This window comes from Rhinatrema bivittatum, chromosome 1, assembly GCF_901001135.1.
Source record: "Rhinatrema bivittatum chromosome 1, aRhiBiv1.1, whole genome shotgun sequence".
Taxonomy (NCBI): domain Eukaryota; kingdom Metazoa; phylum Chordata; class Amphibia; order Gymnophiona; family Rhinatrematidae; genus Rhinatrema; species Rhinatrema bivittatum.
In genome coordinates, this window is record NC_042615.1 from 193,432,293 (window position 1) to 193,459,894 (window position 27,602).

At 45.4% G+C, this 27,602-nt stretch overlaps 1 protein-coding gene across 7 annotated transcripts in view; it reads left to right on the forward strand.

Moving 5' to 3' along the window:
* LCORL (ligand dependent nuclear receptor corepressor like) overlaps nucleotides 1-27,602 on the forward strand; it is a 374,618-nt gene that overhangs the window by 159,343 nt on the left and 187,673 nt on the right. For 6 of the 7 annotated variants that reach the window (XR_003854676.1, XM_029590369.1, XM_029590404.1 and 3 more), the window contains one exon: nucleotides 99-178. Coding sequence is in view for 4 of the 7 variants with exons in the window: in XM_029590369.1 (XP_029446229.1) it covers nucleotides 99-178 (80 nt within the window). In the remaining 3 variants the exon portion in view is untranslated. Of the gene's footprint in view, nucleotides 1-86; nucleotides 179-27,602 lie in introns of those variants that run through there. The other variant, XM_029590384.1, reaches the window with a different exon arrangement.

A 27,602-nucleotide genomic window follows, 5' to 3' on the forward strand; every position in this document is an offset into this window, starting at 1 on the left:
TATTTGTTTTCGAGTTATTTGCACTTTGACAATTCTCAAATATTTTTATTTTAAAAATGTCTATCTCTATTATAAATCTGCTCTCCATTTTGTTTTAGACTGTGAACCAGAAGAACTGACAGATTGGTGTGTGGATGAGAAATGTTCCTTTTGTAACTTAAGGAAAGAAACAGTCAGTGTAAGTATACATGTGGCACATTTTATTGACATGGCTTTGCTCCACAGACTTTGGGATAAGGGACATTTTCAGGCAAATGAATATATCAGCCAAAACTTGAATAGACCAGAATCAAGAAAACCTTTTGTAGGTAAGTAGTTGCAATTGTTATGATTGCCTTTTCATATCTTTGTGTTTAAAGACCTAAAACTGATTAGAACATTTTGTAAACTTTTTTTTAGAAGTGATTTCTCCCGTACTCAAAATTTACAGTATCTAGATAGATTTTTGACTGAAGAATTTTAGTTCTTCAACTCATGTTAGCACGACATCAGTGAAAAATACGATTATCCAGGATTCCTACACATCTGGAAAGTATTTGTTTAATAGAAGAATCTTTCTTTGGTTGCATAACAATAAATTAAACTGAAAGGAGTTATAATGACTACAGATATTTGTTAGGAAAGTAAATAAAAGTAAGAGTAAAAGCAGATCAGTATAATCAAAAGAAATTACTATAAAACTTATGGGCAAAAATGTTAGCATTTGAAAAGTGCAAGGGTTCTCAAACAGGATAGGAAAGACTATCTTTAAAAGTAGAGAGAAGAAAGGAAGATAAGATGCTAAAGGGTGAATAGATGAGATAGCTAAGGATGTAAAGTGAGATGCGAACTTTGTTGGTGAAAAAGGGCAATGCAGAGGTGGAGTTGTAAGATAGAAAAGGAGGAATATTTGAAACATGGCAAGGAAAAAGAATGCAAAACATTTTTCTTCACTGAAGGAACTAAAGAAAGATAACATGGTTGGAAGGGGTACTTACATTACTGGTGTAGATACCACACTGTTTACAGAAGAATTTTTGCAAAGAACTAATAAAAATAAGATTTGACAAAGCTATGGGGCCAGATGGGCAGCATCCATAAATATTAAGAAAGTTAAAAAATTTTGCAGGTCCGCTGGTGGATCTGTTAAAGTTATCTTTGGCAACGAGAGTGATTGTAAGGGGCTGGAGAATTTCCCTCTTCACAAAAAGTGGTAGTGAAGTAGGAAAGTACAGGCCAATTAGCCTCACTTTGGTGATCGGTAGAATCTTCATTAGTTTACCTAAGTAAAGGAGAGTGAAGTATTTTGAATACAGCATGAAGCATGGATTTATGAAAGGGAGATGTTGGCATTCAGATCTGATTTTTTTTTTTTTTTTTTTTTTTGGTGATCAGGGAATTAGATCAGGGCTGTGAGGGTAATTTTATAACAGCCCACAGGGGACTGAAATTCATGTGCAGAAAATATACATGAACTTCAGCCCTAATTTTCAAAGTGGACTACCTTTGAGTAAGTCCACTTTGAAAATTAGCTGATATGCACGTATTCCTGTGTGGCATAAGTGCACATATTTATGCCTGCTTGGGAGCAGGTATAAATGTGTGCACCTTAATTTCCCTACATTCGAAAATCTAAAGTGTGCATGTAAATGGTTTCCCTGTCCTAACTCCTTCCCTGGGAATGCCTCTTTTAAAGAACATGTGAAATCTCTTCCATGTGTACTATGCATTTAATTTTCAGGAAGCCCATTTATGTACATAAGTGCTGTTGAAAATTATCTCCAGCATATGGTATACTTTTGATTTCAGCAAAGCTTTTGATATTGTCCTGCAAAGGAAGCTCATTAATAAACTGAGTAGCCTGGGTGTGGGCCCAGTCTAGTGAACTGGATTAGAAACAGCATGCACAGGGGGAGTTATAACCAATAGAAAACAGATGATAATGCCTCTGTACAGATCATTGAGACCTCATCTGGAATATGTCCAATCTGGAGAGCGTATATCTGAAAAGATATGAGAAGCCACCAATATGATGCAAGGAATGCACCAAGAACCATATGAGATGATTTAAGGACCTAAATGTATATACAGTTTTATGCAAAGGTCGAGGCACCCCTGGTCAAATCATGTTTCAATGAATCTCTAAGTGAACAGAAGCTGGCACAAACCCCTCCAAGATATGAAGTTGCACATGATAGCTTTCTATAATTTTTAATGAAAAAATTCATTTTGCTGATTTTAACAGATTGAAAATAAAGCAAAATTGCTTACCTTGTAATAGGTGTTATCCCAGGACAGCAGGATGTAGTCCTCACATATGGGTGACGTCAGTAACGGAGCCCTAGTGCGGGAAAGCTTTCTGTCAAAGTTTCTAGAAACTTTAGACTGGCACTGTGGTGCCACTGAGCATGCCCAGCATGCTATGATATTCTCTGCCACAGGTGTCTCTCTTCAGTCTCTTACTGAATGTGTCTTTACTCTCCCTTGGAGAGGAAGACCTGCTTTTTCATAGCAAAACTGTATGCAATCTGCTAGCCAATTGGATAGAGTATGTTTACCCACTGCTTTCCCTGGTTTGTTTGGATCATAAGAAACAAAAAGTTGATTGGATTTCCTGTGGACTGCCGTGTGGTTTAAATAGAAGGATAGGGCACGTTTACAGTCCAAAGTATGTAAAGCCTGTTCTCCTTGGTGAGAATGGGGCCTTGGGAAGAAAGTGGGTAAAACTATGGATTGGTTCAAGTGGAATTCCGTAACTATTTTGGGAAGGAATTTTGGATGTGTACGGAGAACCACATTATCATGTAAGAATTTTGTGTAGGGGGGCGTATGTTACAAGTGCTTGTAACTCACTAACCCTTCTAGCTGATGTAATGGCTATGAGGAAGATAGTCTTCCATGTGAGGAATTTGAGATCACAGGAGTCTATGGGTTCGAAAGGAGAACGCATAAGTCTTGTTAATACTAGATTCAGGTCCCATTCTGTGACTGGTGGCCGAATTGGTGGTTTAAGTTGTCAAACCTCTCATAAACCTACTGACAAGAGGTTGAGTGGAGATTAGCGCATCTCTTATCCTGTCATGGTAAGCTGAGATGTACTCTTACTGATGAAGTCTGGAGGCCGGAGTCTGAAAGATGGTATAAATAGTCTAGTAGAGAAGTGATGGGGCAAGTAAAAGGATCAATATTGTTTTGTCTGCACCACAAAGTAAATCTCTTCCATTTTGAAGAATAGTTCTTTCTTGTGGAAGGTTTACGTAAAGCTATAAGCACTTGAGATACAGTGGTTGAAAGATTGTCAGGGATAGGGATTGAAGGTTTGGATGGCGCAACCGACCCTGATTTATGAGAGTGGGAGCTATTCCCAGATGAATCAGATCCCTGATCGAGAGGTCTAGAAGTGTGGGAAACTTGCCTCATTTGATCCCTATGTTAAACTTTGTTATGTTTAAACTTTGTTATGCTTCACTTTGATATGTTAATCGTATGCTTTTGATCTCAACTCTCCCACTCTGTAAACCCCTGTTCATTGTAACTTTATCTTCCTAGTTAATTGGTTACCCCTTGTTTCAATGTAAACCGGTACGATAAGATTCTAGTCTTGAACATCGGTATACCAAAAGAATTTAAATAAATAAATAAACCATACTTGGCGAGGCCAATATGGGGCTATGAGTGTCATGGACCCCTTGTCCTGTTGTAGCTTCACTAGAGTTTTGGTTATGAGCGGTATCGGAGGATAAGCGTATAGTAGGCCTGAGTTCCAAGGGTGAGCAAAGGCGTCCTTGGCTGGCTGGTTCTTCTGTTTGTGTAGAGAACAGAAGTTGTCCACTTTGTGATTCAGATGTGACGCAAAGAGGTCTATTGCTGGTTGACCCCAACTTTGAAATATACTGGTCACTACTGAGGAATCCAGTGACCATTCGTGTGGTTGGAACTGACTGAGTCGATCCGCCACTACATTGTGAATGCCTGCCAGATAAGTGGCCCGGAGAAATATTGAGTGGTTTAGGGCCCAATCCCAAATCTGAGCAGCTTCTTGACAAAGGAGATACTGTGTTGTCCGTTTGGATGAGAACAGTCTTGTGTGAAAGGCAGTCCTTGAACGCATGCAGTGCATAACGTATAGCTCGAAGCTCCAGGAAATTGATTTGGAAAGTTGCTTCGAGTTTTGTCCAAGTACCCTGGGTTTGGAGATTGTTTATGTGAGCACCCCAACCCAAGGTTGATGCATCTGTAGTTAGTTATCTGTGGGACTGGTTGTTGGAAGGGTAAGCCCTTGCGCAAATTGTCCTTGTTTACCCACCAGAGAAGGGAGGAACATAGTTGGTGGGTTACTTGGATTGAAGAATGTAGTGGTTGAATGGCTTGGATCCATTGTGATCTTAGAGTCCATTGGGTTACCCTCATGGCAAGCCTTGCTAGAGGCGTGAGATGAACTGTAGAGGCCATGTGGCCTAGTAAAGTTAGAAGCTGATGAGCTGTTGCTTGTGTCTTTGAGTGAATCAAGTTTGCCAACAAAGACAATGTTTCTGCTCGATCCTCGGGTAGAAAGGCCTTTGCAAGGACGGTGTTCAGTTCTGCTCCTATGAAGTGGAGCAGGTGAGACGGTGTGAGATGGGACTTTTGATAATTGATGAGAGAGCCCATGGAGTGAAGTAGAGCAATTGTTTGGTTGAGAGAAGTTATTGCTCCTTGGTGGGATTGACTTCTGATGAGCCAGTCGTCTAGATATGGGATAACATGGACACCTTGTTTGTGCAAGTGTGCTGCTATTACTGCCAGACATTTGGTGAAAACTATGGGAGCAGAGGCGAGTCCGAATGGCAGTACTGTGTATTGGAAATGTTGATGACCCACCATGAAGCGCAGATACTTGCGATGAGGAGGGAATATTGGGATGTGAGTGTAAGCATCTTGAAGATCCAGAGAACAAAGCCAATCTCCTTTTTGAAGAAGTGGGAGCATGGTGCCTAGAGAAACAATCCTGAACTTCTTTCTTTAGAAATTTGTTGAGATTTCTGAGGTCGAGGATGGGACGTAGGCCTCCTGTTTTCTTTGGAATGAGGATGTAACGGGAATAGAATCCTCTGCCCTGCTGAGTCCGAGGTACTAACTGGATAGCTTTGGCTCTCAGAAGGGTGGATAATTCTGCCTGTAGATGAGTTAGCTGAGATTTTTGCTGTGGGCAGAAACTCTGTGGAGAATCTGGTGGAATGGAGAGGAAATTTAGTTTGTAACTATGGGCGATTATGGAAAGTACCCATTGGTCTGTTATTGTTTGCCAGTGTGTGTGTAAAAGTGGATACTCTTCCCCCCACTGGAAGTTGTGTTTTGAGGAGTTAAAGGTGTGGCTTGTTCTCTGGCTTGAATCTCAAAACCCTGCCGCTGGGCCTGACTGAGGCGGAGGTTGCGTGCGAGGAGCTCTAGGTTGTCTTGTTTGGGAGCGTTGTTGTTGAGGCCTAGTAGATCTACTCCTGGAAGTTTGGGAGTAGTATCTTCATGGCCTGTAGTAAGAACGTCTAGGTTTCCTCCGGGGTAGGCGTCTTTGAGGTTGTGTGGAAGTATCCTGAGGCATTTGGGACAGCTGATGTAATGTTTCTGTATGGTCCTTTAGCTGTTGGACTGCTTCTTGGACCTTATCTCCAAATAAGTTGTCTCCCAGACACGGTAAATCTACAAGTTTTTCCTGGACCTCAGGCCTGAGATCCGAGGCCTTGAGCCATGCATACCTGCGAGCAGTAATTCCAGCAGCTGCAGTCCTGGAGGCAGTGTCAAAGCTATCATAAGCCGCTCTCACCTCATGTTTCCCTGCTTCTAGGCCTCTGTTCACTATGGCCTGTGCTGGTTCTTGAAACTGTGCAGGTAAAGAATTTGAGAATTCTTCCATCTGTTTCCATAAGTCTCTCTGATACTGTGTCATGTATAACTGGTAAGCAGAGATTCTGGAATTTAGGATTGTAGCCTGATACACTTTTCTTCCCAAGGAATCGAAGAAGCGGTGATCCTTACCCGGAGGAGTTGAGGAGTGAGGGCGGATACGCCTTGATTTTTTCTGGGCAGATTCAACTACCATTGATTGATGTGGTAGTTGTGCTTTTTGGAAATCAGGTGCTGTCTGTACCAGATAAGTTGAATCCACCCGTTTATTTACTGGTGAAACTGTAGATGGATGCTCCCAGATCCGGTGTTGGAGATCTAAGAGCACCTCATGAATTGGGATGGCCAAAACTTGCTTGGGTGGATCTACAAATTGCAGGACCTCTAGAGTGTGCTGTCTAGTGTCTTGCTCTGCTTCCAACTTAAAAGGAATGGTGTCTGCCACATCCTGGATAAAGGTGGAAAATGACAGGTCTTCTGGTGGGGACATTTTTCTCTGTTCCGGTGGTGAAGGTTCTGACATGAAGCCCTCAGAAGACGTGTCTGTGATGTGGTTATCCCAAGAATCGTCCTCATCTCTATAAGGAGATTTTGTGGTGGATTTGGGTGGTAGATGTATTCCTGATGGACCCGGCAATGGGTCATCGATAGGTGGCAATGGAGATGTCTGTTTAACTGGTTTTTTTTGGTAAAGTGTCAATGACATCCTGATATCTTTCTAGTAGACGCTGGAAGAAAGCTACATCTTTAACTTCTGGCTCTTCCAGTGGTGATTGCGTCTATGGAATAGCAGTAGGAATCAAAGTCTATGTCGAAGGTGGTCGCTTCGGTGTTGAAACTGCCGTCGGTAACATTGGTATCAATGTCAAAGAGGTCGATGGCAGTTGTGCTTATATCGATGTCGACGCAGTTATTATTCTTGGTGTCGACATCGAGTCACCTTTTGTCCTCGGTGTGAAGGTCGACACCGGCATCGGTGGACCCACCGGCATCGGCAAAGTTGCCGGCATCGATGCTGGAAGCATCGGCATCGACGAGCCCGTCAGAATCAATTGTTCCATGAAAGCCTGTGATACCGCTTGTCTGATGATATCAGACAATTCCGGCGTTACAACTGATGGTACCAGAACAGTTGTAAGCGGAGGCTGAGGTGTAAGATCCGGTGCAGAGACCTGCAGAGAATCAGGTATCGAAGACTGAGGATGAGGCCCAGGCGCCGACGTTTCCTCTGTCCGTGGTCGCTTCGCCGTCGATGGTTCCTGGGGAGCGTGTTCAGACATCAATGGTCGTCTATGTCGATGCTTGTGCTTTGATTTTTGAGGTTCGATGGATTTAGTTGAAGACGAAGGTGACGAATGATCCCCCCCGACGGTCCCGGGCAGGGTTTTTTAAGTAACAGGCGCTTAGTCGCTCCGGCCGGAGACTACTTTGATGTCGAAGGCGATGGGATGAGCTGAAGACGGAACAGATGTTCCATTTTCTCCAGTCGAGCTTTGCAGCCCTTCGGTGTCATCTCGGCGCATTGTGAGCAATTATTTACCTCATGTTTTTCTCCGAGGCACAGCACAGATTCGATGTGCGGGTCGGTAATCAACATTTTTCAAGCGCATACAGGACATTTTTTAAATCCTGTAGCCATATTTCTAGTCGACAGCCATCGAAAAGAAGTGAGAATTCGTGAGAGGAAAAATTTTCCTTCAGCAGGAAGGAAAAAATGAGAAAGAGGTACTCACCAGCCGGTGAAGAAAATACCCAGATAGATTTGTGAGAGAGAATATCAAGAAAACTGTGACTTTACAGTCAAAAAGTGTGTTGAGAAAATCTCAACAGCTCCTATCCCGCGATGCTTATAGCAGCGCGGAAAGATGAAGACTGAAGAGAGACACCTGTGGCAGAGAATATCATAGCCTGCTGGGCATGCTCAGTGGCACCACAGTGCCAGTCAAAAGTTTCTAGAAACTTTGACAGAAAGCTTTCCCGCACTAGGGCTCCGTTAGTGACGTCACCCATATGTGAGGACTACCATCCTGCTTGTCCTGGGATAATAAAGTGAATATGGCATGTGTAAAGTCTGGATACATATTTTCTCACAGGACAAGCAGGATGGTAGTCCTCACATATGGGTGACATCATCAGGATGGAGCCCAATCATGGAACACTTTTGTAAAAGTTTCTAGAACTTTGACTGGCACCTACTGGGCATGCCCAGCAATGCATTGACCCTGCATCCAGCAGGAGTCCCCCTTCAGTCTTTTTTTTTTTTTCGCGCAGCAGTAGCCATGTGGGTTAAGGAGCTCTCTTGAGATTCCTGACAGGAATTTTCCTCACGGAACTTCTTCAAAAATTTTCAAAATATTTTACCCCATAGGAGTCCCCCTATCGATATCTGTACTCCGTGGTCCAAAGGTAAGGTTTTACCCTTGTTGCGGTCGATTCCCGTCTAGTTTCCCCTTCAGGGCTTACCGGCCATCGACCACACCGTGGCTAAATTTTTGTCGAGGCCATGGTGTCGGGTTTTCGTTGGTGCCCCGATTTGTTCTCAGACGATGTCCATCACAGACCCGCATAGAGTATGTGTATTGTGCTTGGGGGCCGACCATGATACCCTAACTTGCACCAAATGTGCCCAAATGATGCCGAAGGGCCGCAAAGCCCGTTTGGAGAAAATGGAGTTTCTTTTTCATTCAAAACTTCCAACTCCATCGACCGCTTCGACTTCGTCTGAACTGGTGCCATCAACCTCTTGTTAGCAACGAGACACTGGTGCTGTTCGTCTGGCTTCAACTACTCTTAAGGTGTCGACTTCTTCCTCCTCGCCTCAGGGGTCTCCCTTCAGTCTCTTTTTTTCCACGCTGCAGTTTGCCTCGCGGTTAGGAGTTCTGTGAGAATTTTCCTCACGGAAAAAACTTAATTACTTCGTTAAAAAGTTCCCTCATAGGGGTCTCCCATCACGATAGTGTTTTTTATCGCTCGGTGAGTAAAGTTCACTGTCCCCGGTTGGTTCCCGCTCCCACCTTTTTTCGGTGTCTGCAGGCTATCGACCATTTTTGGGCCTCCACCTCTGCCATTATGGCAGCAAGTTTCAGAAAATATCTGGAGTGCCCCCGTACCATGTCTATTACTGACCCACATGATGTCTGTGTGCTGTGCCTTGGCTCATCACATGACGTTTCTCACTGCCCAAGTTGTGCCCAGATGACTCTGAAGGGTAGGCGGGCTCGCCTCAACAAGATGGAGACCCTGTTTAAAATCAAATTGACTCCATTGACATCCACCCAATCGTCACTGGCAGGAGCATCGAAGAAATTAGTCATCAAACCTTGCCAGGAGCACCAGGGCAGCAGTGACTGTCCGTCATTGACTCCATCTAAGGCATCTATATCATCTACCTCTGTGCTTTAGAAAGACCGGACCGAGCACAGAGGAAAGCACAGACACTGGCACTGATGCGAGTCTACTTCTGCTGCTGGCACAGACACTGCATCAGCCTCGATGGCTATCGAATCTCTTTCGAAGAGGACACGGGTAGAGGAGCCTTTAACACCCTCTCCACCTGAAAAACCAAGGTGATCCCCACCAATATCGGTGCCAGGTACTGAGCCTCCACAAGTCCCTGTGGAGGTGCCAGTAGCGCCTAACCTGCCACCTCCTGCAGCTGCGATACCTATACCAGCTTTCAGGGAGGAACTGGATGGTTTTATCCGCCAGGCAGTGCTCGATGCTCTGAGACCTACAGCCATTGATGCTGGCCCCCATACCAGCACAGACACCGGAGCCATTGATATTTGTACCGTTGCTGACCAGATTGAATACACTCATCGGTGTCCTTCCAAAACAACCCAGGCCACTGATGCCAAAGCAACTCGCAAAGCCTCTGAAAGCCCCGATTCTCCCAGGACAAGCAGGATGGTAGTCCTCACATATGGGTGACGTCACTGGTTCTTACCTAGATGGAGCCCTATCACGGAAAACATTTCTGTCAAAGTTTCTAGAAAGCTTTGACTGACACTGGCACCCTGAGTGCACTGAGCATTCCCAGCATGCCATGATCCCTGTGTCCACAGGGGTCTCCCTTCAGTCTCATTTGTAGCAAAAAGTGCGAGCGAAAAAATAAATTAAGAAACTTTAGCGGACCCATCTCTGCGGGGTGGCCGGTGGGTTTCGTGAGGACTACATCCTGCTGTCCTGGGAGAACACCTGTTACAGGTAAGCAACTCTGCTTTCCCTTTCCGGGGTCCTCAAGACGAAGGCAAGGATTCCAGTCCCCTTTCACCGATGGCGGAACCGATGCTTGGTCCATCAGGGCTCTTGGGACCGAGAGGCCCTCGTTTTCCATCGATCCCTGACAGCTTGGATGTTGAAAGGTTGATCCTACAATCTTTGACCCTTTCTGACAATGTGTCTCAAATCCTCGTGGCTTCACAAAAGCCTTCTACTAGGAGATCTTATAGTTCCAAATGGAAGAGATTCTCATCATGGTACTCAACAAAACAATTAGATCCCTTTTCCTGTCCCACATCAAGGTTTCTGGACTACCTCTGGCATCTCTCGGAGTCTAGCCTAAAAACCTTCTCTATCCGCGTATATGTTAGCGCAATAGCCGCTACCACAAGGGTATAGGGAATGTTCCGATTTTGGTGCAACCACTTGTAGCTCGCTTCATGAGAGGCTTGCTACAACTCAAGCCTCCACTGCGCCTCCGGTTCCAGCATGGGATCTTAATGTCGTCCTAGCACAACTCATGAAACATCTTTACGAACCGTTAAATTCCTGCGAGCTTTGGCATCTCACTTGGAAGGTGATCATTCTAGTGGCCATAACATCTGCTCGCAGAGTCAGTGAGTTACATGCACTAGTAACATACCCACCGTATACCAGGTTTCTTCACGACCGTGTGGTACTTTGCACTCACCCTAAATTCCTACCAAACGTAGTGTCTGATTTCCACTTAAATCAATCCATAACACTTCCTACCTTTTTTCCAAGACCTCACTCACAGCCAGGTGAGCGAGCTCTCCATTCCTTGGACTGTAAGGGCGCTCTTGCCTTTTATTTAGATCGCACTGCAGCCCATAGGAAATCCATCCAATTATTTGTCTCTTTTGATAAAACCAGATTGGGTACTCCGGTAGGTAAACAGACTCTATCCACCTGGCTAGCGGATTGCATTTCTTTTTACTATCAACAAACAGGACTTCCTCGACAGGAACGCGTAAAAGAGCATTCAGTAAGGGCAATGTCAGTAGCACACCTCCGTTCCGTACCTCTTGCTGACATCTGCAGAGCTGCCACATGGAGTTCTCTCCATACATTTGCAGCTCATTATTGTCTCGACAAGGCTGGCAGACATCAGTGCCACCGCATCTTCCATAGAGGCCATCGAAGGATCCATCGGTGCCAACATGTCCTACCGTACCAACCTTCTTCCCTCCTTCAGGATCTCGACTAGAGACCTTTTGTGACACATGGGAAGATGTTGACACCAACACATCCACGGAGCACATCTTATCAGAACCATCTCCTCTGGAAGAAAGGAGAAAATCTCCTCCAGAAGATCTCTCCTTTGCCAGTTTTGTTAGGGAGATGTCAGAGATAATTCCCTTTGATCTAATTACAGTGGAGGATATGCCATAAAACATTGGAAGTTGATTTGTTGATGCTCCAAAAGAAGTCATGGCTATTTCTGTACCCGAAGTGCTAATGGATCTGTAACATCGTCTCTGGGAGCATCCTTGTGCTGTTCAGCCAGTAAATAAGAGGACAGATGCAACTTATCTGGTCCAACATATTCTTGGATTCCAAAAACCACAACTGCCCCATCAGTCAGTGGTAGTTGAGTCTGCATAAAAGAAGGCCAGAAGATTGTGACCTGGCAAGGACCAAAAATTCCTTGATATCTTGGGTCGCAAGATGTTTCAAGGTTCTATGCTAGTGTCGTGCATAGCTGCATACCAGCTTTACATGACACAGTATCAAAGGAATCTTTGGAAGCAGGTTCAGGGATTAGCCGACTCTCTCTTCCCCACAGCATCTAGATAGTCTCAACGCCATACTACAAAAAGGCCTTGAGGCTGGGAAACATGAGGTTCGTGCTGCTTACGACTCCTTTAAAACAGCTTCTCGCATGTCGGCATCAGGAATTAGCGCCAGGAGGTGGGCCTGGCTAAAAGCCTCTAATCTGAGACCTGAAGTCCAAGACAAACTTTCCGATTTACCATGCACGGTTGAAAACCTATTCAGCGACAAGATACAAGACGCAGTGGCTCAATTAAGACCACAGTGAGACCCTGCGGCAATTATCTACAGGGACTACCGAGGCCCCTTCTTCTGCAAGAAGATCCACTAGAAGGGACCCTAGAAAACAATTTTATCGCCCACGCAGATACTACTCATCTGCATCTCGCGCAAGGCCAACTAGGCCATCTCAGAGAGCACATCCTTGACAGCCCAAGCCAACCAGGCCTCAGCCACCACCACAAACAGGCCAAGCCTCTGCATTTTGAAACCTATCCAGAGAACAGCAGCCGTTCCACAAACCAGATCCAATTTTGCCAATAGGAGGTCGAATTCACCATTTCATAACCAACTGGCACAACATTACCACAGACCAATGGGTGATATCCATCATAACCCACAGATACCATCTAAATTTTCTCACGGTACCCCTGCACTCACCACCCAATCCACAGTGGATACACAAAGATCACATAAGTCTTCTAGAGTCAGAACTGTCCACCCTTCTGGGTGCCAGGGCTGTGGAACCTGTGCCCTGGGCACAGCAGGGCAGAGGGTTCTACTCCTGCTATTTTCTCATTCCAAAGAAATCAGGCAGCCTCCGCCCCATCTTAGACCTCCGCAATCTCAACAAATTTCTACAAAAAGAAAAGTTCAGGATGGTGCCCTTGGGCACCATGCTTCCCCTTCTGCAAAAAGGAGATTGGCTCTGTTCTCTGGATCTTCACGATGCTTACGCTCACATTCCAATATCCCCACATCACCACAAGTCTCTGCGTTTCCTAGTGGAACATCAATACTTTCAGTACCAGGTCCTGCCTTTCAGACTTGCCTCGGCACCCCATGTATTTACAAAGTGCCCAGCAGTGGCTGCGGCCCATCTACGCAAGAAAAGTATACACATCTTTCCTTACCTGGATGACTGGCTCATCAAGAGCCAATCAAAGCAAGGAGCTCTCGACGCTCTCAAGCTCACTATCAATCTGCTACACTCTCTGGGATTTCTCATCAACTACCAAAAATCCCATCTGACTCCATCTCACCTCCTGACTTTCATCGGAGCAGAATTAGACACCACAGTGGAAAAGACCTTCCTGCCCAACGACCGAGTAGAGACACTCTCCAGACTAGCTGTATCTCTGCGCACAAAGAAAACAGCCTCAGCCTATCAATTCTTAAAGTTGCTGGGACAAATGGCTTCCACGGTCCACGTCACTCCTATGGGACAAATGGCTTCCACGGTCCACGTCACTCCTATGGCCAGACTTACCATGAGAATAACTCAATGGACTTTGAAATCTCAATGGCTCCAAGCCATTCACCGTTTTCATCCCAGATTCAAAAACCCATCAGTTACGTTTCTTGCTTCTCTGGTGGATGAACAAAGTCAACTTGCTAACAGGTCTACCCTTTCAGCAACCAGTTCCGCAAATAACTTTGACCAGAGACACATCCAACTTGGGTTGGGGAGCTCATGTGAACAATCTTCAAACTCAAGGTACTTGGGCACAACTCGAAACAACATTTCAGATCAACTTCCTAGAGCTTCAAGCTATACGTTATGCTTGATATGCATTTAAGGACTGCCTTTCACACAAGACTGTACTCATACAAACAGATAACACAGTTGCAATGTGGTACTTGAACAAGCAGGGCGGCACAGGCTCTTATCTCCTCTGCCAAGCCGCGCAAATCTGAGCCTGGGCCCTTGCACACTCCATGTATCTACGGGCCACTTATCTAGCAGTCATGCAGAACGTGGTAGCAGATCGCCTCATCAGACAGTTCATCCCCATGAGTGGTCTCTGGATCCTGTGGTAACGATCAGAATCTTCCAAAGCTGGGGTCAGCCAACAATAGACCTCTTTGTATTCGAACTGAATCACAAAGTGGACAGATTCTGCTCCCTGCACAGGCAACAAAACAAGTTAGCCATGGATACCTTTGCTCACTCCTGGAAAACAGGCCTCCTATACGCGAATCCCCTGATACCTCTGATAGCCAAAAGTCTCGTGAACCTACAGCAGGACAAAGGGTCAATGATACTCATAGCCCCGTATTGGCCTCGAAAAGTATGGTTTCCCATGCTTCTCGACCTCTCGATCAGAGAACCCTTTCGCCTGGGCACAACCTCCACTCTCGTAACTCAGAACCAAGGCATGTTACGCCATCTGAACCTTCAGACCCTATCCCTCACAGCCTGAATGTTGAAAGCTTGATCCTCCAACTGCTGAACCTTTCAACTGATGTCTCTCAAGTGCTTGTAGCCTCATGAAAGCCTTCCACACGAAAATCCTATCGTTCTAAGTGGAAAAGATTCACCATGTGGTGTATGCAAAAAGGTATCAACCCCTTTTCCTGCCCCACGCCATCTCTATTAGACTGGCACCTTTCAGACTCTGGTCTCCAGACTTCTTCGGTGAGAGTACACCTGAGTGCTATCTCAGCATACCACAAAGGAGTTGGGGATGCCCCGGTAACAGCGCAACCCCTTGTGAGTAGGTTTATGAGGGGCCTACTACAACTTAAGCCCCCTCTACGGCTGCCAGTCACTGAATGGGACCTAAATGTACTACTTTCAAGACTCATGCGCTCCCCATTTGAGCCTTTGCACTTCAGCAATGTTAAATTTCCTACATGGAAAGTTCTCTTCCTAGTAGCCATTACATCTGCTCGAAGAGTTAGTGAATTACAAGCACTTGTCACATACTCACCCTATACAACAGGGGTGTGGACAAGTCCGGTCCTCGAGGGCTGCAAACCAGTCGGGTTTTCAGGATACCCCTAATGAATTTGCATGAAATAGATTTGCATACAACTGAGGCAGTGTGTATGCAGGTCTCTCTCATGCATATTCATTAAGGATATCCTGAAAACCCGACTGGTTTGCAGCCCTCGAGGACCGGAATTGCCCACCCCTGCTATACAAGGTTCCTGCATGACAGTGTTGTCCTCCTTACTCACCCTAAATTCCTTCCCAAGGTGGTACTTGAATCAGTTTATAGTCTTGCCCATCTTTTTCTCAAAGCCTCACTCTCACCAGGGCGCGAGAGTTTTACACAGCTTGGATTGTAAACGTGCACTTGCATTTTACCTAGACCACACTGCAGTCCAAAGGAAAGCCACCCAACTCTGTTTCTTTTGACAAAAACAGACTAGGAGTTGCAGTGGGCAAACAAATTCTCTCCAATTGGCTAGCAGACTGTATTGAATTCTGCTATGAAAAAGCAGGCCTTCCTCTCCAGGGACGAATGAAGGCGCACTCAGTAAGAGCCATGGCGACCTCAGTAGCATACTATCGTTCAGTACCGATTGCTGACATCTGCAAAGTTGCAACATGGAGCTCTCTTCACACATTTGCAGCACATTACTGCCTGGACAAGGAAGGATGTCAAGACTCTGCATTTGGCCAATCCATCTTGAATAACTTATTTCCAGTATAATCCCAACTCCTTCCACATAAATCTGCTGTGATTTTCAGTCTGCCTCATTTTTCCCCAACAGCACACCAGTTGTGCCTGTTGCAAAAGTTGTACACTGTTGGTCCAAAACATATGAGTCAGACTGTAGCTTGCTAATCACCCACATTTGAGGACTACCATCCTGCTTGTCCTGGGAGAAAGAGTTGCTTACCTGTAACAAGTGTTCTCCCAGGACAGCAGGATGTAGTCCTCACGAAACCCACCCGCCACCCCACGGAGTTGGGTCCAAAACATTTTATTTTATTTTTCGTTTGCACCTTTTGCTACAAACGAGACTGAAGGGAGACCCCTGTGGCTACAGGGATTATGGTATGCAAGCATGCTCAGTGTGCCAGTCAAAAGTTCTAGAAACTTTGACAGAAAAGTTTTCCGTGATAGGGCTCCGTCAAGTGATGTCACCCACATGTGAGGACTACATCCTGCTGTCCTGGGAGAACACCTGTTATATGGTAAGCAACTCTGCTTTCTAGGATCCTCAGATAGTAGAAATACAAACCAGATGGTCCAAGTCATTGAAGAAGAAGGTAGGAACTTTGATATCAGTGTTGTCATTCATCTGGGGACCAGTTACCTCAATAGAAATGGTATCCATGAAGTACAGAAAGATTTCTAAAATATAGAAAAGATAAGAGCACATTGCAAACACTATTGCCTTTTTGGGAGTATTACCTGTTCATAGAAAGTGAAATGAGAAGCTATGCCATATAGAAAACTTCAATTCCTGGCTCAAAACCTGGTGAAAACATTAGAGGCTGGGGTCATGTATGGAGCAGTAAAAGGTAAGGATGGCCTACACTTCTCTATCAGGAAGGAGGATGCTAAGTGAGAAAATCAGATTATATATTATCAGACATTTAGACTAAAGAATGGGGATGGCAAGAGATGGCCAATCAAATTGACATGCCACCGCCAAGCAATACTGGAAGTCTGTAGGAGAAAGTAAAATCAGTCAGCTCAAAAAAGCAGAAAAGGTGACTGGGAAATGCAACAAATCATCGGAGAAAAATTGGAAACCTATGACCGCAAATGCTTGTAGTTTGGGCAATAAAATCCGAGACCTAGAGGCTCTAATGGTGGAGGCGGACTTGGACATTGCTGCTGTTAGTCATCGTTCACGGATTCTTATGATTGGGATACGGCCATACCGGGCTATAACTTGTTAAGGAAGGACAGAGAGGACAGAAAAGGAGGAGGAGTAGCTCTTTAGTCAAAAAGCAACTGAACTGCAAGGAATATGGGGGTAGAGAAGAAGCATTATGTGCCATCCTAAAAAAAGATGGTGCATCCATTTTTAGTGGAGTGCTTTATAGACCTCCAACTAACGAAAGAATTAGACAGAGATCTGGTCAGACATCCAAAAGGTGGTAAAGAAGGGAAAAGCGTTGTTTGTGATTTTAATCTTCTGGATGTAGACTGGCGAGTCCCTTCTGCAAAATCTACCAGGAGTAGAGAGATAGTGGATGCCCTGCAAGGGGCTCTGTTCCAACAAAAGGTAATGGAACCCACGAGGAAGGGAGCTGTACTTGATCTAGTGCTCACTAACAGGGATAATGTCTCTAATGTCCAGGTGGGTGCCCACCTCAGCACCAGTGGTCATCAAAAAGTATGGTTCAGTATCGCAAATAGGATACAAAGAGGTCACACGAAGACCCGATTTTTGAATTTTCAAAATAAGGACTTTGTCGAAATGGGGACGTACCTGGATGTAGAACTAGAAGACTGGGAGAAAATGACAGAGGTGGAACAGTGGGCCAAATTAAAAGGAGCAATTACAAAGGCAACAAATCTATAAGTTAGAAAAGTAAGCAAAAGAGTGGACACGCCTAAAGGAGTAGAGGGAATGAAAAGTGATTTAAGAAAGCTTGAAGAGTGGTTGAGGATTTGGCAGCTGGGATTCAGTGCCAAGCAGTGTAGAGTTACGCATCTGGGGTGTGGCAATCCAAAAGAGCTTTTTGTGATGGGCAGTGAAAGACTAATGGTTACAGACTGGGAGAGGGACCTTGGTGTGATAAGTGTCTGATCTGAAGGCAATGAAGCAATGTGACAAGGCAATAGATAAAGCTGGAAGAATGCTGGGCAGCATAGAGAGAGGAATAACGAGTAAGAAAAAAAGAGGTGATAATGCCCTTGTACAGGTCCTTGGTGAGGTCTTACCTAGAGTACTGCATTCAGTACTGATGGCCATATCTCAAAAAGGATAAAGACAGAATAGAGGCAGTCCAAAGAAGAGCAACCAAAATGGTGAGGGGTCAGCATTGGAAGACTTATGAGGAGAGGCTGAAGGATCTGAATATGTATACCCTGGAAGATAGGAGGTGCAGTGGAGATATGATACATACCTTCAGATTCCTGAGAGGTTTTAATGACGCTCAATTGTCAAACCTTTTTTATTGGAAAGAAATCAATAGAACTAGGGGTCATGAAATGAAACTCCAGGGAGGACAACTCAGAACCAGTGTTAGGAAATGTTTCTTCGTAGAGAGGGTGGTGAATGCCTGGAATGCCCTTCCGGAAGAGGTGGTGAAGACAAAATCATTGAAGGAATTCAGAGGGGCCTACACCTTTTACTCTGTCTATGTGCATAGTAGTAGGCCTCAGAATTCATAATGCACATCTTGTTTTGGGTCACTGGCATTTACATACACTCCCACTACTCAAGCCAATACCTTGTCTGTAAATGCTTGATCAAGCGTTGAAGCTTTGACTCATGGCTGTGAGAATCAGCAAGTGCAGGAGTTTTCTGTACCATCCAAAATGGCTGCATCTCTAGATGAGCTGTATCTAGTTTCAGGCAGTGTAACACTGCTCTCTGTAGGTCCACTCAATATCTTTGACATTGACCTCCAGAGATCTGCATAAAACATCCACTCTCCTGTATAAGGTTGACCTTAGTCCTGTTGTCAATACTCTGAGGTGGAGTTCAGAGACTCAGCTCTGCTTGGTGTCTTGAGTAATCCTCCTCTTGAGTTTTTTGGTTTTATTTTTGTTATGACCATGTCTTTGTCAATACAGACTTAATTCTGTCCATGCCATGTTGGATTGGGGACCCTTCTTGGTCCCGAAGCCTAAAAACTGAGTTTTAGGCCTCAGAAGTGTTTTACTCCACGGTCAACACATTCTCTGACTCTCATTTGCGCACCAGTGTAGTCTAAGGAGGTCACGTGCCCTGCACACCTGTCAGAGGGCTACTGTTCCAAAGAGGCATACTGAATTGGCCTCCTATCAGGTCCTGTCTGCCACAACCTAGAGCTAGGTTTCTGAAAACCTTTTCTTTGCAGATTTGAGTATGAGCCCAGGACATACTTCTTAGCCTCTTCAATACTTGGATTACCCATAAGGAATTAGTAGCAGTGCCCTTACACACAAACCTGGAAGGAGTCCAGGAATTAATCAAGTTTCTCTTTCAACAGGTAGAGTTCCATCACCTGAGGGATGCTTGTTAGTGTGAAAAGCATCTAGTCTGTACAGCTTACAATGCTTTTGAGACTGCATTGAGAGCCTCTGCCATGGCTATTGAATCCTGCTTTTCAGTTCCCTGTTCTCCATGTAGCGCTGACAGAGAGGTGGTGGTGGCTTCTTCACATTGTATCCCAACAGTTAAAGATTGTCCTTGGGAGTGTGAACATTAGCACTGGTGTTAGGAAGCTGCCTTGTGCTGCAGTTAGTGTTGACCCCACCACATGACAGGGACAAAACTTGCAATAGAATATATAGTCCCATTTTCAATGCTTTCAATAGCATAAGTGCTGTAAGCCATGCTGAGGCTTCACACCAAGTTTCAACATGATTAGTGTACTTTAGCTCAAGTCATGTGGATGAATAGATAAATATATTAGCTTGTCTATAATTGCTTTTTTTGCAGTAGTTGAAAAGAGCTTAAAGAAAACTGAAAAGATTAACAGAAATTAATGTAAAAGAATCCCAGAAAACAACCAGGATGGCAGTCCTCACATATGGGTGAAGTCTTCAGTCGGAGCCTGCACAGATCTTTTGGTCTCAAAAGATTTTAGAGCTTTCATCATGCTCTGCCTCTGTCTTTTTCCATGGAGCCATATACTTGTGGTTGGAGTTTTGCTCTCCCTCATAGCCGCTACTGCTGTGACAGTCCTAGAGCTGCAAAAGCTGTTCTAGCAGAGCCTGTGAGACTTTTTGTTTCTTTAACAGTAGTTGGTTTATTTTGAGTATTTTCCCCCTTTCTCACAGAACAAGCAGGATGGTAGTCCTCACATATGGGTGACATCATCAGGATGGCGTCCAATCGCGGAACTCTTTTTTGACAAAGTTTCTAGAACTTTGACTGGCACCTACTGGGCATGCCCAGCAGTGCACTGACCCTGCATCCAACAGGGGTCCCCCTTCAATCTTCTTTTTTCCACACAGCTGTAGCCATGCGGGTCAAGGAGCTCTCTTGAGATTCCTGACAGGAATTTTCCTCATGGAACTTCTTTCAACAAATTAAAAAAAATCTTACCCCATAGGGGTCCCCCTATCCATATACATACTCCGCGGTCGAAAGGTAAGGTTTTACCCTTGTTGCAGTCTATTCCCATCGAGTTATCCCTTCGGGGCCTACTGGCCATCTACCGCACCGCAGCAAAAGTTTTGTCAGTGTCATGGCGTCGGGTTTTCGTCAGTGCCCCGACTGTAGTCGAACAATGTCCATCACTGAGCTGCACAGGGTCTGTGTTATGTGTTTGGGGTCCGACCACGATGTCCTAACTTGCACCAAATGTGCCCAAATGACACTGAAGGGCCACAAGGCTCGTTTAGGGTAATGGAGTTTCTCTTTCAGTTAAAAACCTCGACTCCATCGATAGCTTCGACTTCGAGCCGGTGCCATTGACCTCTCGCCAGCCCCGGGACACCGCTGCTGCCCGACCGGCGTCGACGATTCCAAAGGTGTCCATTCCTTCCTTGCTTCCTCAAGAAAAGGACAGAGGAGATCATCGTGAAAGATGTCAACACTGTCATCGCAAGGCTCAGTCTGCCGATCCAGGCAAGGCATCGGCGTCGACAGAGCCACCGACAAAGAAGCCCCGTCCAGAAAAGGCCCCATCCTTTTCTGTGACCGGGTCACCGATGCGTTCCCCACCTTCAGTGGTGCCGAGATCCACGATTCCACCTTCATTGGTGGATCCTCTGGCTACGCCAGTACTACCTCCTACTCCGGAGCCAGGGTTCCATGCCCCAGGCTTTCGCGAGGAATTGGATCGGATGATCCAAAAGGCCATCAGTAAAGCACTTCAGGATTTCCAACCTCCATTGACGTCGGTACCGGTCCCCGAGCCGGTCACCGATCCGATTTTCCTGTTGCGCTCGCACCGCTACTGGGTAGACTGGATGCATTGATCGGTGCCCTGCCTCTGGAACTGAGAACACCGGTGGCTCCAGTGCCTTCCACACTGATTCCATTATTGGATGATGAGGAAACACCGATACCCATTCCACCATCTGGGATTTTATCACCGACTCGTCCATCGTTGTCACCGGTTCCTTCGGTGCCTCCATCGATGCCTAGGCCTGGTACTCCGGATTAGCACCATTTCTCCCTGCTGGAGATCAGCCCTATAATCCTTGGACCTATGATACGTCCCAAGATACAGATGAATTACCATCAGAGCCCTGTCCCCCAGATGAAAGGCGACATTCTCCGCCAGAAGATCTGTCTTTTATTAATTTCATCAAGGAAATGTCTGAAACCATTCCCTTTCAACTTCAGACGGAAGAACTCTAGGCACAAGATGCTGGAAGTACTCCAATTTCTAGATGCTCCTAAGGAAATCATGTCTATACCTATTCATGAAATTCTGCTTGATCTCCTGAAGAGAAACTGGGAACACCCATGTTCGGTCCCAACTGTCAACCACAAGACAGATGCCACCTATCTGGTGCAGTCAGCTCCTGGGTTCCAAAAGTCACAGTTGGATCATCATTCTGTGATTGTTGTATCAGCCCAGAAGAAGGCACAACCTCAAAACCTCATTCCTCCATACCTCCAGGGAAGGAACAAAAATCCCTGGATGCCTTTGGCAGGCATATCTTCCATGGCTCAATGCTCATATCTCGCATTGCCTCTTTACCAGTTATACATGACCCAGTATAACGGGACCTTTTTAAGAGGAACTCCAGACTCAACTTCATACTCTGGCCCAGAAAGGTCTGGATGCTGGAAAGCACAAAGTCGGTGCTGCGTATGATATCTTTGACACTGCCTCTAGAGTGTCTGCAATGGGGATTAGTGCAAGAAGATGGGCCTGGCTCAAATCCTCAGACTTAAGACCAGAAGTCCAAGACAGGTTAGCAGATCTACCCTGTGTGGGTGATAATCTCTTCGGGGAAAAGATCTGAGAGACCGTGGCGCAGTTGAAGGACCACTATGAAACCGCTACACCAGCTTTCTTCTGTGCTGTCTGAGTTCCCGTCCACCCCTAAGAGAAATTTTAGGCGTGACTCTAAGCGGCTGGCCTACAAGCCAAGGAAATTTTATCCTTAAGCTTCTAGAGGACGCCCTTCCAGACCTTACCAAAAAGGTCAATTCAGGCAGACTCTGCCTCAAAAGTCTCAGCCAGCTTCTCAGCCTGGACCAGCGTCAGGATTTTTATTCCTTCCTAGAGAGTGTAAGCCAAACTCCTCTTCCATCCGTACCAGTCAGCGGTCAGCTCTGCCACTTCAACAGCGCTTGGCATACAGTCACCACAGACCAGTGGGAACGGGCAGTAGTCACTCAAGGTTACCATCTAAATTTCCTGACTGATCCAGCAGTCTCTCCACCTCAGCTGATGTGGGAGACGTCCGACCACTCTCCCTTGCTCAAACAGGACAGCTCATCCCTCCTCAAATCCCAAGCAATAGAACCAGTACCCCTCTCCCAGCAGGGGTTTTATTCCCGGTATTTTCTGCGCCCTAAACAAATTTTTGCAGAGAGAAAAATTCAAAATGGTAACGTTGGGCTCTCTACTTCCTCTTCTACAAAGAGGAGATTGGCTATGCTCTCTAGATCTCCAAGACGCTTACACACACACACCTCAATTACTCCATCTCATCGCAACTACCTGCGATTCCTGGTCAGCCCTCGTCATTTCCAGTACCGTGTACTACCATTCGGCCTGGCGTCCGCTCCAAGAGTATTCACCAAGTGCCTGGTGGTGGTCACAGCCTTCCTCAGGAATAGGGTGTGCATGTCTACCCTTATCTCGACTATTGGTTGATAAGGGCTCCATCTCAGCAGGGCGCACTAACCTCCCTGCGTCTCACTATCAACACCCTGATCTCCTTAGGGTTTCTAAGCAACTATCCCAAATCCAAGATAGTACATCCCAAACCTGATCCTTTATAGGGGCCGACCTAAACACTATACAGGCGAAAGCCTTCCTCCACGAGGATTGTGCTTTCACCACAGCATCTCTGGCTCATCAACTGCAGACTTGAGTATCTTCAACTGCTCGTCACTTCCTCATCCTGCTGGGTCACATGGCGTCCTCTGTGCATGTCACTCCGATGGCTTGCCTAGCCATGAGAGTGATGCAGTGGACCTTAAAATGCCAGTGGATTCAAGCTTGTTAGCCAATGTCCAGCATTATTCAGGTTACCAAACAGCTCTGTCTGACACGAGCCTGGTGGATGCACCATTCCAATCTCCTTCAAGGCCTTCCATTTCAGGCTCCAGATCCTCAAATTAGCTTAACAACTGATGCGTCCAACCTCGGGTGGGGTGCGCATGTAGGCGACCTGCAGACTCAGGGACCCTGGTCTCCAGAAGAAGCCAAACACCAGATAAATTTCCTGGAGCTATGGGCGATCAGATATGCCCTCAAGGCCTTTTGGGATTGCCTATCAAACAAAGCCATCCTGATTCAAACCGACAATCAGGTTGCGATGTGGTACATCAACAAACAAGGTGGAACGGAATCCTACTTCCTGTCAGGAAGCTGCACAGATATGGTCATAGGCCCTTTCCCGCTCGATGTGCCTCAAAGCAACCTACTTGCCGGGAGTGGACAATCTTTTGGCGGACAAGCTGAGTCACACTTTCCATCCGCACGAGTGGTCTCTCAACCCCACGGTAGCGGACACGATATTCCAACACTGGGGTTACCCTTGCATAGACCTCTTTGCGTCTGTCCACAACCACAAAGTAGACAACTTCTGCTCTCTCATTCGCAGTCACCACTCGCATCCAAGAGATGCCTTCGCCCTCTCCTGGGCCAGTGATCTCCTTTATGCATACCCTCCATTTCCTTTCATTTCAAAGACTCTTGTGAAGCTCCGGCAGGACAAGGGATTAATGTTCCTGATAGCTCCCCATTGGCCACGCCAGGTGTGGTTTCCAATCCTCCAGGACGTTTCAGTACGCCGGCACATTCCTCTGGGGAAGGTTCCCCTTCTAATTACTCAGAACAAATGGTACCTGTGTCACCCCAACCTCCAGGCTCTGTCTCCGACGGCCTGGATGTTGATAGGTTAATACTCCAACCTTTTAACCTTTCAGAGTCTGTATCTCGAGTCCCGGTGGCTTCACGAAAGCCTTCAACGAGGTCTTATTTCTCTAAATGGAAGAGGTTTACAGTCTGGTGCACTTCCATGTCCATAGACCCCTTCACTTGTTCCACTGCGAGGTTCCTGGACTATGTCTGTCTCCTGTCGGAGTTAGACCTAAAAACTTCCTGTATCAGAGTGCATGTTAGTACAGTGTCTGCATACCATAAGGGTATAGGAAATGTCTCCATTTCAGCACAACCATTAGTATCATGTTTCATGAGAGGCTTGCTCCATTTGGAGCAGCTCATGAACCTCTCCACCCTTGTGATTTACGTTATCTTACGTGGAAAGTAGTTTTCCTTCTTGCTATCACATCCGCACGCAGAGTTAGTGAATTGCAGGCATTAGTTACCTACCTGCCTTACAGTAAACGTCTGCATGATAGGGTAGTCCTCCGCACTTACCCTAAATTTTTACTGAAGGTAGTGTCGGAGTTTCATATTAACCAGTCTATTATCCTACCTATCTTTTTTCACTAAAGAAGACCCTGGAGAAGGACCATCTCTACACAACAAGAAACTGGAAGGAAGTGGAACAGACGAAAACCCTTTTACAGTAGAAAATGTATGGGAAGAGCTAAAGAATCTGAAAGTGGACAAAGCCATGGGACCTGATGGGATTCATCCAAGGATACTGAGGGAGCTCAGAGATGTGCTGGCGGGTCCGATGTGTGACCTGTTCAATAGATCCCTAGAAACGGGAGTGGTGCCGAGTGATTGGAGAAGAGCGGTGGTGGTCCCACTTCACAAGAGTGGGAACAGAGAGGAGGCTGGTAACTACAGACCGGTTAGCCTCACTTCGGTGGTGGGAAAAGTAATGGAGTCACTGTTGAAAGTGAGAATAGTGAACTATCTACAGTCCGGAGAATTGCTGGACCAGAGGCAGCATGGATTCACCAGGGGAAGATCCTGTCAGACAAATCTGATTGACTTTTTTGACTGGGTAACCAAGGAATTGGATCAAGGAAGAGCGCTCAATGTCATCTACTTAGATTTCAGCAAAGCTTTTGATACGGTTCTGCATAGGAGACTGGTGAATAAAATGAGAAGCTTAGGAGTGAGTGCCAAGTTGGTGACCTGGATTGCAAACTGGTTGACGGACAGAAGACAATGTGTGATGGTAAATGGAACTTTCTCTAAAGAGAGAGCGGTTTTAAGTGGTGTACCGCAAGGATAGGTGTTGGGACCGGTCCTGTTCAATATCTTTGTGAGCGACATTGCGGACGGGATAGAAGGTAAGATTTGTCTTTTTGCGGATGACACTAAGATCTGCAACAGAGTGGACATGCCGGAAGGAGTGGAGAGAATGAGACGGGATTTAAGGAAACTGGAAGAGTGGTCGAAGATATGGCAGCTGAGATTCAATGCCAAGAAGTGCAAAGTCATGCATATGGGGAGTGGAAATCCGAATGAACTGTATTGGATGGGGGGGGGGGAAGGCTGATGTGCACGGAGCAGGAGAGAGACCTTGGGGTGATAGTGTCTAATGATATGAAGTCTGCGAAACAATGCGACAAGGCGATAGCAAAACCCAGAAGAATGCTGGGCTGCATAGAGAGAGGAATATCGAGTAAGAAAAGGGAAGTGATTATCCCCTTGTACAGGTCCTTGGTGAGGCCTCACCTGGAGTACTGTGTTCAGTTCTGGAGACCATATCTACAAAGAGACAGAGACAAGATTGAAACGGTAGAGAGAATGGCGACCAGAAAGGCGGAGGGTCTTCACCAGATGTCATACGAGGAGAGATTGAAGAATCTAAATATGTACACCCTGGAGGAAAGGAGGAGCAGGGCTGATATGAATTAGACTTTCAGATACTTGAAAAACTTTAACGATCCAAAGACAACGACAAACCTTTTCCGTCAGAGAAAAATCAGCAGAACCAGAGGTCACGAGCTGAGGCTCCAAGGAGGAAGACTAAGAACCAATGTCAGGAAGTATTTCTTCACGGAGAGAGTGGTGGATGCCTGGAATGCCCTTCCAGAGGAAGTGGTGAAGTCCAAAACTGTGAAGCACTTCAAATGGGCGTGGGATAAACACTGTGGATCCATCAGGTCTAGAGGACGCATATAAAGAGCAGGCAGCAAAACACTGCACGGAGCGGCAGTAGCCACAGAGGCATTCACGGAGTGGGATGCCAGTGGTTGGTGTTCCACCTTCACGGAGCAGAAGGATGGAGGGCTGCCATCTCCCAATTAAAAAAAGAAAAAAAAAAAAACCAGGGATGGGTTCATGGGCTATAGGTATTACCAATTATTAGGCTTATTCAATTACCAATTAGGCTTTTCAATATTTGATGATAGTTAATGTGACTTTCAAGGCACCCATAAGTGAGGACTAACATCTTGCTGTCCTGTGAGAACACCTGTTACAGGTAAGCAATTCTGCTTTTTAAGGGTTCTCTCTGCCAGCCATATGGTAGGCCTAGTGCACTGTGCAGCCTGGCAGAGGTTTTCCTTTTTCCCTTATTAAATAATGCAGCACCTGCAACTTGTTTGTATTGTTCTTTCCTTTAATTTGTCTGGAGATTTGTATCTGTCTTTTTTTCCCATGGAACTAGCAGTCTGTGTATGGTCCAGGTAGGCCTCTAGCCTGGAGACTTGCTTGAGTTCCTATCAATATTCAATAATACATAGTGACATATATCTAATTTTGAATCTTTATTAGGGAAAGTCTCATAAAACACATACCCCAATTATATTTCCATTTTCCCCAGAAAATAGACATTTAAAAATATCTCAACATACCCATACATATTCCATTCATTCTTCATATCATTCACTCACACCTTAATAATTCTTATTCATAAGAAATTCTAATCATTTAAATTAGACATAAATATAAACATTTACACATAATATTATCAATGTAATCTATTTGCAAGCGGAAAGAGTTCTATTGCATAAGAAATTTTTTGTTCATTATAAGGACACCAATCCTTTCAATCCTTCTTCATCTTCTCCTTTCAATCTTTCTTCAATTTCTCTCAACATGTTTCGCCTTCCCTTAGGCTTCTTCAGGAGAATTTCTGAGGGATCTCCTACTGCTCATGTATCCTCAATATCTATCCAAAGGGTTTACCATCTATAACATTATACAAATTTAATTAATACTTTCAAATTACATTTATATTTCCAAAGCTTCAAAAAGATAAAGGTGGTTCCTTGGTTATTCTTAATAGAGAAGACTATGTACAGGAGGTAAATCGACAACTTGGGGATGAGAGGTTCTATAAAAAATTAGATGTAGATCCAACTGTAAGATTGACTACACAAATTAGTGAAGTGATCACAGAAGCCCTAAGTGTGGGATGGGTAACGATTAAAGAGGCAGCTTTTTTAATGAATCGGAATCCCCAGATACCTGTCTTCTATATTTTACCGAAGGTGCATAAATCCTTAGAGTCTCCACCTGGAAGACCAATTGTGGCAGGCATTGGCTCAGTATTAGAACCCTTATCTATCTATGTAGACCATTTTCTACGACCGTT